The sequence below is a fragment of the Micromys minutus genome (genome assembly GCF_963924665.1).
Source record: "Micromys minutus genome assembly, chromosome: 33".
In the NCBI taxonomy this organism is placed as follows: Eukaryota; Metazoa; Chordata; class Mammalia; order Rodentia; family Muridae; genus Micromys; species Micromys minutus.
The window spans coordinates 7,742,281-7,755,043 of NC_137968.1; the positions used below are offsets into that span (position 1 = coordinate 7,742,281).

The 12,763-nt window shown below is 42.0% G+C and overlaps 1 protein-coding gene across 1 annotated transcript; it reads right to left on the reverse strand.

Moving 5' to 3' along the window:
• Nucleotides 1-3,533: 3,533 nt before the first annotated feature.
• On the reverse strand, nucleotides 3,534-8,280 carry ABRA (actin binding Rho activating protein). The gene is made up of 2 exons (XM_080909392.1): nucleotides 6,903-8,280; nucleotides 3,534-4,406 (listed from the first exon to the last, which is right to left on the reverse strand). The coding sequence occupies exons 1-2, from the start codon at nucleotides 7,529-7,531 to the stop codon at nucleotides 3,929-3,931; spliced, it is 1,107 nt and encodes a 368-aa protein (XP_080765518.1). The 5' UTR covers nucleotides 7,532-8,280; the 3' UTR covers nucleotides 3,534-3,928.
• Between the last annotated feature and the right edge of the window lie 4,483 nt (nucleotides 8,281-12,763).

The window sequence follows — 12,763 nt, forward strand, 5'->3', positions numbered from 1 at the left end:
ACTTCCAAAAGGTAAAGTTTCTTCTTAAAACCAAAGTATCCAAACCTTACAAGTTTTGAAATTGTAAGGGAGGTGGTGGGACTGAATCATCTCTCCATGGACAAGGAGAAGTTATAGAAGTATTGTTTTTAAACTGGAAATTTTCAGAATTAAAATAACCAATAGTAGTCATTCCAAATGGAATGTGAATGTGAGCTGGGAAACTTGACAGTACCAACCAAAGCCAAAGGAAAGCATAAACTTTCCTTTGACCAGCAAACTTAATTGCTTTGTATGTGCTCAGTGGCAGTAAGTGTTTATATTAGCCAAAGATGCAACCTATTTATAAGCTCCTAAAAACTAGTATATTCTGGTAAGATGTTAGCTCTTCCCTGAGCCCATTTCTTGTCATTCCTACAGAAAATTGATTTCAGTATTTTGTAATACATCACGATGAACATTTACACACGAATAACCTATTTGGTTATGTTCTCTTACCTGCCAGAGTTATTTGGGGAATAGAACTTATACACCTGAAAGAAGTACATTGTAATCTTATCAGATACTGGCTTGTTCCCTGTATCTGAGCACAGGCAATGAAATGAGAACTTAAAATAGTGTAGGTCCGTCTGTGTATTCAGTAAAACATATTGGCGAACTTCACACTAAGAAGTGCCCAGGCTACAGAGAATAAAGTGGGAACATCCATGCCAAGGGACCACTTCAGCATGAGCCAAATGCTGTGCCTTCCAATGATGACTCGGCATGGCCGAGTGGGAGGGGTGTAACAATTCTAGCTTACGTAGTTGTACCTTACTATGAAAAATGGCTCCGGTAACTTTATGTCATTTCTGTTGATAAATAGGACAGCAACTGGTGTTTCAAAGGGAAAGAGAAAGCAACAAAACATGAAGAAATGTATAGGTGTGATATTATTTTGCTTCACAATATGGGAAGAAAAATGACCCCAAACTCAGAACTTTTCTTCTCCGGGTGTGAGCAGATGAGGAGGGGCTGATCACGGAGTCAGGAACTTGCACACACTGAGAACTCCGGAGTAAAGACTGAGAAACAAGAGGACTGAAGAGTAAGGAGAAGCTTGGAGTTTGGGAGAGCACATGCATTCAGCTAGGAATTTAGAACTATTCATGGTAAAATCGAATCATTTTCTATACCTTAGGACTAAAATCGGTCCTTCCATTGGTTTGTTTCCTGAGCCTTCTTATATTTTCTTTATTGTCAAAATGTTCTCTGCATTTTGAAGTACAATTTTCTCTGTCCTTTAGGGAGCGAATGCTTTTGGGTTTGAAACGAAGAAAAAATGTAGGGCTAGTGGTCTTACAGTTCAGTAGGAAGCACAGTAAAATAGAATAATATAAGAAAGCAATCTATGAAACCTTAGCCACTCGTGTTACTAGAGCGCTATGGTGACATTGTGAGCTTCCTGTTAAGGTGAACCTGATACGCAGTGCTCCCTCTAAGAAGGGGAACCTTACAGTCTTCACAGAATCACATAGTAGCTCGTGTGCCATGAAAAATGTTGCTATCAGGAAAGGAACTGACATTTGAAAGTTAAAGGCCAGAAACAAGAATGGATGTGATCTCACTTTGCCACCACACAATATGGAAAGGGTTTTCAGTGTGTGTATGTGTGTTTGTGTGTGTGTGTGTGTGTGTGTGTGTGTGTATGTGTGTGTGTCTGTGTATGTGTGTGTGTATGTGTGTATGTGTGTGTATGTGTATGTGGGTGTGTATGTGTGTGTGTATGTGTGTGTATGTGTGTGTGACTGTGTGTGTGTGTGTGTGTGTGTGTGTGTATGTGTGTGTGTGTGTGTGTGTGTTGCATTCTTCTTGGTAAAGAAGACAGCTTTCTTTCCATCCTCTTTTTTTAACTTTATTTTTTATTATTTTATTTATTTTCATTTTAAATGCTGTCCCCTTTCCAGTTTCCCATCCACAAAACCCCTATCCCATACCTCCCTCCCCCTGCTTTGATTAGGTGCTTCCCCATCCACCCACCCACCCCCTCCCACCTGACTGCCCCAGCATTCCCCTATGCTGGGGCATTGAGCCTCCTCTGGACCAAGGGCCTTCCCTCCCACTGATACTAGACAATCCCATCCTCTACTACATATGCAGATGGAGCCATGGGTCCCTCCATGTGTACTCTGGTTGGTTTAGTTCAAACAAGTTGAACTTTGAGTAATCTTATGCCAGAACCTGCAAAAATTTTTCTATTCAGAGACCAGGAAGCAGGAACCCATGAAGCATTCGTTGAAATGCTGATACTGGGAGTATCCCAAGTTCAAGTCTGAACTTGTTTTATTTCAAACCACACAAAGATTTTTTGGGGAATCTAATCTAAAAAAATAAAAGAAAAAGCAACAAAAGCTGTAACAGCTCCCACTCAGCTGGCTTTCTTCAGTTCTGACATGCTGTGGCAACGTGTGTGTGTGTGTGTGTGTGTGTGTGTGTGTGTTTGTTTATGTGTGTATGTGTATGCACAGAAGAAATCCCACTAGGAATGTGAGTCAGTACAAGTGACCATAATGGAAACAAACTCATGTATTCTTGGAATTTTGAGTCTGAAGCAATCATTCTTGACAATTTCTACAGTAGGTTAATATATATTATGTCTAACAAGTAACACTTATGGGTTCCTATTATTTTGAGATATAATAATTTGACATTTTTATATTTATTATACTTTTATTTGTTATGATAAAAAGTATTATATGCGTATTTTTATTGTACAAAGTGTTATAACCGTTTTAATTTCAGCTTTTTCAAATTCAGTAAAAATTGTAGTCTCACATTTTATTCATTTGGCTTTAGAGTTATAATACATATTAAGGAAAAAAAATGGTCCCAGGCAAGTCATTGTTAACTTCCTTGTATTAAATTAGCTTTTTTTTTACCTCAGAAGAACTGATACAGTGTTTGTTTCTTTGTTTCTTTGTTTTGGTGAGGTTTATTGTTCTATGACATTTTATTAGAATAGGAAGGAAATATGTCCCAGGTTTTAAATTAAGTAATTTTATGAGATTTTTCTCTACTAAATATTCACTTTAGAGAATTTCTATATTTCTTGTTCATTCATCAGCACAAATATAAGCAGGATTACCTAGTAAGACTTTGAGCAAAAAACCCACTCACAAAGCTCTACGGGACAAGCCTGTCCCCACCACCTGTGTCCCACCTTTCTGGTACATGCCATCTTTGTGCGTCATGAGGCAACTGCTAACATCTGTTTCTGCAGGACTTGTTCACATCAGAACAAGGAAGGCTGGCTGAAGGAACCTGTCCGGAATCGAACCACACAGGGTCTTCAATGTCTTCTTCCATTCTAACTTGATTTACGTACCAAAGGCGCTGTGATTTTTTTTTTTTTCAAAAGAGTGGAGAATATTCGGGCAATAGGGTACTTCCCAGGCAGGCCTGACACTTTAATAAAGTGGGAACGATTACACATAAGTCTGCCGTCTGTGGAGAGAGTTGGTCTATGAGGGTTTGAAGTCACCCTTAGTTAAAGAGAGTCGGAAGCTACTCTGAGCTGGTGATGATTTTTTTAAGCCAAACTTTAAATTTTATTCAGCTTAATTGAATGTTTTCCCCTAAAACATTACTTACACTGTGATGCCACTGTACTTCACCCAAGGTTAGTTTTCAATTTGTAATAATCTGATTAATGAAAGCCAGACAGTTTTGCTTCAAAAGGTAAGTGGAATTCCAACTATCAATATACTGATTATCGAATGCTTCTAAAATGACCCGAGTGTCCTTTGTCAAAATCTTCACATGCAGCAACTCCATAGAAACAGTTCCAAAAACCATTCATATAAAAAAAGAAATCATTTAATGTTGATAACACTCCAGAGCAGCTTCCCATTGAACTTAGAATACATTCTCAGTTAATAGTAGAGCAACAGCGAGTTGGTTTGTGGAGGGCTTACTCAAGAAGAGTAATCACAACATGGTCGTCTCGGCCTTGCCACAGCATCTCCCCTTCAAAGTGCACCAGTCCGTGCTTCCTGGCCCGCATGAGAATGCCCACTACCTTATCTGAAATGCGGACATACCTATCAAAGAGCTCTCCGAAAGTGACCTGGATCTTGGCGTCCTGTCGGTGGCGTGCCATGGTGCGTATGACAAAGCACAGCTCCATGATCTCCCGATAGATGTGCTCCTCGGCTCGCTTGGCCCTCTCGGCTGTCTTGCTGCCCTCTTTGGGACGGCCGTAGCCCTCGTCTCCCTTGTGGAGCCGAGTGGACATGGCTAGGTCGTAGTCAAATTCGTCGCTGAAGGGATTGAGCTTCTGGGATTGCACGTGTTTATCCGCCCACTGCTGCCACCTGCCTTTCAAGGTGTCCACTTGGCTGTATTTCCGACGCGCCTTACAGTCGAGGGTCTCTGCGTATCTGCTGGCCCTAGAGGAGAGGAGTGAAGAAGCCAGGTGAATAATCCAGCAAGTGCCATGGACCGTATGTCCTTCCCATGTGTGGTTTCTGCTGTGATAAAACATGTCACCACTTTCTCCGTCATTAACACTGAGTTAATCACTAATAAACTCGAGCTTAAAGAAATAAGATCAGAACACAAAACCTTCCCCACACAGGGTATGAGAGCATCTACTTCTAAAATGTTGCATGTCATGAACATTCCTCAACTGGTATCAGTTCTTAGAGGGCTTCTAAGACCAGCTCTTTCCCAAACCTGCGGGTTGGAGTAGTTCTCCATAGAATTGTGTGTCTGTTAGGAAAGCCAACGCTGAACACACATTTTTAAAGTTATCGGGCTGTGCAGATGAGGTCCCCCGTGTTGAACACTGTGTGCTGGCATTCTACACACACCCTTATTAATCTCCACCATCATCTCCAACATGGATAATATTTCAGCCGTTGTAGATGAAGACACCCGAAGCCAGAAAGATTAAGGAGCACCCTGAAGCCACCAACTATTAAGCGGTTGGCTAAGACCAGACGGTGAAGCCAAGTTAAGCTGTCGGGACTCAACTCTTAAGATATACTGTGTGAGCCTATAGCAGAGGAAGGAGTTATCTTCACAGAGCACCTGCCTTTATCTCCAGCGCACTGAGGAGCCTCACCTCTGGAAGCATTGAACTTGAAGATGTCAGAAGGTCTTACACTGTCTCTATGTGTGACATGACAGGTCCCTTTGAGCACTCATAACTAATGGCTCTAAGCCCAAGAGTGGGCCAGCCTCATATGTCAAGGTACGAACTTCTAAACTCTCGGTGACAAATGGGCTCAGCTGACAAAGGGGTCAGGGAATCACACAGCAACTGCTTAACTGTTTTTAAAACATTTCACTCCTCTGTCCCTGGGGTCATGAGCTCTGTCCTGTCAGGAGAACCTGTGTTTATGAGGTTTGTTACGTCATCACAATGTCAGGGGGCCAGTGTTTGATGTAAGGAAGACACACACTCAAGAGCAGCCTCCAAAACAGTACAGGGTTTAAATGCACCCTCACAATAGTCGTGGTCAAGGAAATATTGTCCACTAGATGGCGAAATTTCATTAATTCCCATGTTTGTTTCAGAAAGTCCTCTGGCTGAGTCCTCTCACGGTTAGGATAGGAAGGGAATAAAGTTTTTCAGAGCCAGAGGGAGATAAACAAGCGGCAATATGAACTGGGGGAAATAGAGAACTATACACAAGTTTTTGTTTTGTTTTGTTTTGTTTTGTTTTTTCAGTTTTTTAAGCCTGAAAGGTCTCTAGGAAGTGTCTGTTCTTCACCTGAATCATAGCTTCAGTGGGTCCAGGGGTCTTAAAAAGGAACTTCCTCCGACATGTTTGGGATGGGGATGAAGGGAAATGGTTGTGGCACCCCAATGTCAGTGTCTTGGGTCAGTCTTTGTGACCCAAGAACCCCAGCTCCCCATCCAGATATGCATAGAAATGCTGGCTGTTGGCACAGCCCAGGGACTATCATAATTTGATTAATCAGTGTGTGTGTGGTGGGGGGGGAGGTCATGTATCAAAATTACTGTCGAAACCACAGTGCCATCATTGCTGATCAGCAACTATGACCTTTGTTCTCCTTTCTAACAAACTTGAGACCCAGGCCTCTGATCCTTTTTACAAACTGGTGAAACTTTTCCAAACTCCAAAGAAAGCATTCTTTTTACTAGAGTGGGGGAAGGGAGTGGGAATAATTAACAACTAGGTTGGAGAGATAGGTGGTTAAGAGTTCTTGCTATGCAAACATGAGGACCTGAGTTTGAATCACCACACCCTGCAGAAAAATACATTCTAGGTATGGCCAGCTTTCACAGAAGCCCAGCACTGAAAAGCAGACAAAGGAATTTCTGGATGCTCATGGGACAGTCAGGTAAGCCAAAATAGTAAGCCCCAGGCTCAGTGAGATACTTTGTCTTGTATATCACTGGCGACAGAGAAAGACACCTGGCATCCTTCCGTGTGCACACACACAGAAAAGGAAAAGGCCCCGATTTTTTTTTCTCTTTGTTTTAAAACCCTGCACTTTGGAGGTTACCGAGATCAGTCAAACCGAGACCTTGCTTTGTGCTGAAGGAATTGGTACATCACAGAGATTATAAAGCATGCTCCCGTTCAAACTCCCCCAGCTGCCTCGATTACTGCTCATGGGACATCGGTGTGTCTTAGTGTCTGGGCGTCTCGTTTCTAAGCTAATGTGCATTATTTCTACCACACCAAGAAGATGGTGCGTGTACAAGCCCAATCCGGGAAGCCCGAGAAGAGTACTTACAACACTTGCAGGTAAAACCATAATCGCACGGACCAGAAGGACAGAAGCTGAAGTTAGTAGCACTGTCCTTTTGGGCCAGGGATGTGCTACCGTAAAGGAACCACTCTGCCCTTTGGTACTGGTTGGAACACCTTGGTGTGGGGCTTAAGGAGTGGAAGGATGCTGTCACTTACTGGGAGTGCAAGGGGCGTTTGATCCTAGCAACCTGCGCCGCATCTTGCTCTGGCTTCTCCTCCAGGTCCCCTCCGTAGCCGCTGTCCTCTGTGTCTACGCTGTCACTCTTCCACTTGGGCTCCTCCTGCTCCATCACTTTCCAGCCTTTGGTCAGTTCAGAGACCAGGTTGGTGCATTTTCTTCTCCGCGTTGGCGAGTCGTGACCGAGGAGGAGTTTGTCAATGTCACTGTCTGGCTGAGCGGCTTCATTCTCGTACCTGTGGCTCAGGTAGCTCACATCTCCTCCCCTCTCATAAGCCTTGCTGACCACTGTTCTGGTCACCTCTTTCCTTTTTATGTGGGACACCTCAGCGGCTTCGTCTGAACCTTGTCCCTCTCTGTCTCCATCAGGCTTTGGAGACGGAGTGTTGGGTGCATGCTGGTGAGGCCCCGGTCCTGTAGGAGTGTGAGCTGGGTCCTGAGATGCCCCTGGCAGCCAGCCTGCAGGCTCCTGGGCCTGTCTGGTACTGTTCTCTTTTGCCCACTGCTGCCAACCTCGGGCCAAGTTGATAACCAGGGTTGCTGTGCGGATCTTCCGGAGGGCACCCTTGGCCGGCCCCGCCTCCCTTTCCGTTTCTCCAGGAGCCATGGTACCTGTTTCTTGTCTGCTGACAGCCTGGGCACTGGCAGAAGAGGGAATGCGGTGGAGAGGGAGGCCTGGGATTTAAATAGAAGCAGGGTGGTGTAAACTATGCAAAGCGTTTCTTGCCAAGACGTGGCGCCGTGGCTCTGCTGGTGTTCTGTTTTTAAACCCTGACAGGTCCCATTTCATCACAGCACAGGGACATCTCTGGTGGCAGAGGACACGGATACGCTCCCCCTCCTTTCTTCTCCAAGTGCCAGAATGGAAAGTGCTAGATTGAATCATGTGCTCCGCTTTATGTTTTCCTTGACCTTAAAACACGATCCTACCATTTATAGGCGTAGGCAGTCAGTGCACAAATTGTCCTAGACCTTTAAGGGCTTGTTCTCAGTTAAATCTCTGTAGCCCTCAATACAGCTGTTACTAGGGCCCCTGTAATAGCCGAGTGAAAAGATGGGCTACTTCCTGCACATAATATATGAAATTCAAATCATGAGAAGTCTGAAGGCGGAGCTTCTTTTAATCTATGACCATCAGAAACAAATTGTAGAAGACTGTCTGTTCAGATCTTCATTTTCTGGATAGAAATACTGATGCCCAGAGGAAAAACGAGGGTCAAATGTTGAAAGGCTAGTTACTTGTTGACATCCCACAAGCATGTGATATATGTTAATATTAAGACAGTAAACTATCCTAAGGACATAAAGATTAAGTTTTATTTTTATGTATTTTAGGAATTATTACTAAAATAATCTCCTAAATGTTTTCATCTATATATTGACAAAAATGGCTGTTATCTGAAGCATGCACTTTATTTTATTTTATTTTATTTTGAAACAAGGTCTCTTTATGTACCCGTAACCGGCCTGGAACTTTCTATGTAGAACAAGCTTTCCTCAAATTCCCAGATATCCCCATGGCTCTGCCACTGTGCGAGATAGACTTCAAGACACGTACCACCGATCAGGCTCCTGCCTTGTCTTGTTTTTAATGATTAACTGTTAGTTTAGCTCATGTTAAAAATTATTTCTTTTATCTTTGATGTTGTAATTTAATCACATCATTTTTCTTCTCTCCCCTACAAACCTCCCACGTAACTCTCCTTCAAGTTTATGGCCTCTTTTTTTCATCAGTTGGGGTGTGTGTGTGTGTGTTTGCTAAATAAATAAATGCAGCCTGCTAGTCTATAACGTGTTATTTGATGAGGCTCCAATCCTACACAAAACACTATGGGCAGCTGTGGAGTGCTGTGAGCAGGAGATATAGTCTTCACCAATCGGTTGCCCAATATCAAATGGTCAGGCCTGAAACCAGATTATTTGTTTTTAATAATAAAATCTTTGGTAGTGGGCACCTTCAAAGCATCAAGTAAATAAATATTTTTAATAGAACTGAATAGAGAAACAGCATCCATCCAGGGTATAAGACCCAATAAAAATGTGCAGGACTCAGCACTGAATAATTTCTTAAAACAAAAAGACCTTTTCTTTCTTTCTTTCTTTCTTTCTTTCTTTCTTTTTTTTTTTTTTTTTTTTTTTTTTGCCACTGCTTTAGACTTTACCCTCTCCATTTCTCCAAGTTTGACACACCATACGTTAGAAACCGTTACCCATGAACAGTATGGAAATATCAAAGTTCATTTCTTCTGATAGACACATTCAGTTAATGATTTAAAAAAAAGTGTAGTGTCAGTTTTTCATCAGGTCGGTAATTTATGCCCCAAAGAGTCAGACAACTTAGAAAATGTTATAAAACTCTATCTAGCAATGCATCAATCAGATGTGCTGAGTTCAGCAACATTGATAACGCCAGTAGTCCAGTGGCAGGATGCCTCTTGGTTAGGTGAGACATGGGCTCACCAGAGCCAGGGACTAACACAAATTTAAACATCTGCTTATCCCTGGTCTGCGTTCCTGAACTGTAGGCACATTAAACACTGCTGCATTCTAGTCGGGTTCCATTCATCCCCTGGAAGATCATGGAGAGAGTAGGTTCCTCTCAGAAGCTCAGACCAGGATCAGGTCAATTTTCTCCTTAGACACTGTTCTTCTTTCTATCCTGATGGGTAAGAAATACAGACAGACAATGTGAACAGGGTTTCAGAAAATCGCAAGCACTGCATTCGGCTGCCTGAGGCTTAAGACTGTCAGCAGATGGTCTTTTGGGGGCAGGGAGTGGCTTCTAAAAAATCTGTCTGTTCCTTTGACATTTGGCTTTGATGGCAACTGCAACTTCGAGGCACTTGCAGAGGAGTATACGATGCCTTTCCTCTTCCCGTCTACTTCGGACATTCCTAAGGTCTGCAGACCACCAATCTTTTGATTACTGTAAAAATGTTAGCTTCATGCTCTCAATCACGGTCCAAGGTCTTAGGAATTCCATATTTTCCTATTAATTATATGGTACAAAAAGATGGAAATAATAAGAAATGGCAACGACTTGCGTCAGTACTAGTTCACAGTGAAAGGCTTGTGAAGTCTGGTTTTAACACTATTGGAGACAGAGGCCAGAAGGGATGAGCACTTGAGAAACTCGCCACGAACTAAGAATGGCTCACTGCTTTGGATCACTCGCTGCTCTTGCACAGAACCCTGAGCTAGTTGTTAGCACACACACAGCAGGTTATAACTGTCTGGCACTCCAGTTCCAGAGCACTCAGTGCCTTCTAACCTCCACAGTCACCAAGCCTGCGTGTGGTAAACATAGTTCCATGCAGGCAAAACACAAACATAAAAAAGTCGATATTGATTTATTTCCCTGTACGATCACACGAATGCTAGCAGAAAAGGGAAAGAGATATTTACACGTCTAAACCAAGTGCAGCCAATTTTCACACTCAGCAGTATGAGGTCACTACACCAAAGATATTTTACCAGTCTTCATCTGCTTTGCATATGTAAAACAGTTTCTAAAATGCATTAGATTCATTCAACGTAGCAAATTATAGGCTATGTTCACACAATAAGGATAGTGAAGAAAAATAACATATCAATCATCTTAGATAGTCTATTTTTTCAAACAGCAGATAAAATTGATTTTAAAAAAAATCCATAGAACAATTCTATCAACATGCTTCCAACGTAATACATTTAAACATGAGCGTCATTCATCCTTTATCCCTGATTCTGGGTAATTTTAGCTTTTCAAAGTTTCCGCAGTACTTCCTGTGACTGTACTATGTACTGTTGATTTCAATTTGACATTGTTTTCTTTTTTAAAACCCCATGTGTCATTCAGATCAGGGAGTATATATTTTAGTGCATTATGTGTAGCTAGGCATTTCTTCTGTCTCCATCTATGCTGGGTCAAATGCCAGGGTCTTGCTGTTTTTAAGGCTCACTACACGGACAGGACGATAAAGTTCTTTTTGTATCTTGGCTCTTGTGAATAATGGATGTGAGAGTTCAGATATCTTTTTCCCAGAAAGATAATTATTTTTGTTTTGTGAAAATGTATGTATGTCTGTGTGAGGGGGTTGCAACCCCAGAACTGGAGTTACAGTAGTTGTGAGCTATCCTGTGTTGCTGGGTTGAACCAGGGGCCTTCCAAAGAGCAGTTAGTGGTCTTGTCTGCTGAGCGAGTGCCCAGCTATCTCCAGAAGGATTTTTTTCTTATTTTTAAGAATTACATAGAGTACATTTTATCACATTATTCTTTAACACCAATTCTTCCTAGATCTTCTCCAACGTCCCTAACCACCCAACTTCAAGTTTTTTTCTCTTTAAAAACAAACAACAAACCCTGAGTTCCAGTTTGTATTGTCTGGAATCTGGCTTTGAGAGTGACCATGTATTGAAGAAAACTGACTTTTCCAGACCCAGTAACTCCTTGGCTAGAGGTGGAATTTCATATTTACCACATTCCTCTTCTACGCTGGGAATTTGTCTGGCTTGGGCTTGAGCAGGTCTTATGTGGCTTATATATCATAGTCCTTGTGAGTTCATAAATGTATCTGCCCTGCTGTGTCTATAAAATGTCTTCCTTGAGATCATTAAGAACCTCTGGTTATAGTCTTCCAAACCCATCTTCTGCACTGATCCCTGAGCCTTTGGGGAAGACAGTATAGGCATCCCATTTGGAGACGAGCATTTCAAAGCCTCTCATTCTTAAGGACTCAGATATTGTACCAAGATTCTATCTGTCTTGGGTATATGCCCAGTATCTCTAGGTCATATGGTAGTGCTATTTTTTTTTTTTTTTTTTTTTTTTGGAGCTTCCACAATGTTTTCCATAGTGGTGGCATTAAGACATTAATTACATTCAGTAAGCAAACACAAAACCTGTCTGTTATGCTAATTTAGCATGAAAAAACCAGAGCTTGGGAGGGTAGTCTTGTAATCATGACACAAATTTGCTTGTCTTTGACTAACAGTTGCTCGGTAGTTCTAAGTTTGCACCACTAAGTTGGTTCAGCTCATCTTCAGTTAAGTCCATCCTTGTTTCTTTCAGACGAGTACCTCAATTCTGTAGAATAGGCTAATTCAACTCCACACACTATCAAATCATTACCTAACTAACTTATTTGCTCCTTGAGTCCCACAGCGTAACTCTTCAAGTATGGTACGCTCTTTTCACCCATGTGCAACAGCTGAATGTGACTAGGGAAACACTCGATAATACATTAGAGTATCTTTCAAATTTTGATCACCAACCTCATATGCGACCCAGGTATCTTCTGCAGTCGTATCATTTTTCTTTGACTTTTTTGCCATCTCAGTGGCTATTCTGTGTCCCAAACTTTTGTTATTTCTTCTCCTATCCTCAATCCCAGCTATTAGGCTGGCCATCCGTTTCATTTAGACACTAGCACATCCCAGGATGCCCCCACTTTCATAGCCACGCCTTTGCTGTAGATGCTGTAGATGAGGAGGCAGTGCTCCAGGGAAGAGCAGCCTCCTTAACTCCAGGAAGACACAGAATTCATCTTGTTTTCTACCTCTCTTCTCAGTTACTTCTTCCTGTTGTCAACACCATACACACAAATCAATACGTTTTCTTAAAAAGAAAAAAGCTGTATTTCTTTGCCATTAAATATAAGCAACATACATATTGATCAGATTTTATTTATATATTTAGGAAACTCTGTTAGTGTGTATATGTGTGTGTCTATGTGTGTCTGTGTTTGTACCTTTGTGTATGTGTGTGTATGTGTGTATGTGTGTGTATGTGTGTATGTGTGTATGTGTGTGTATGTGTGTGTATGTGTGTATGTGTGTATATGTGTGTATGTGTGTGTAT

Coding starts and splice junctions, on each gene's coding strand:
- ABRA (XM_080909392.1), bottom strand. CDS start 7,531: ATGGCTCCTGGAGAAACGGAAAGGGAGGCGGGGCCGGCCAAGGGTGCC. Junction 4,407..6,902: donor AAACGCCCCTTGCACTCCCA/GTAAGTGACAGC, acceptor CCTCTCCTCTAG/GGCCAGCAGATACGCAGAGA.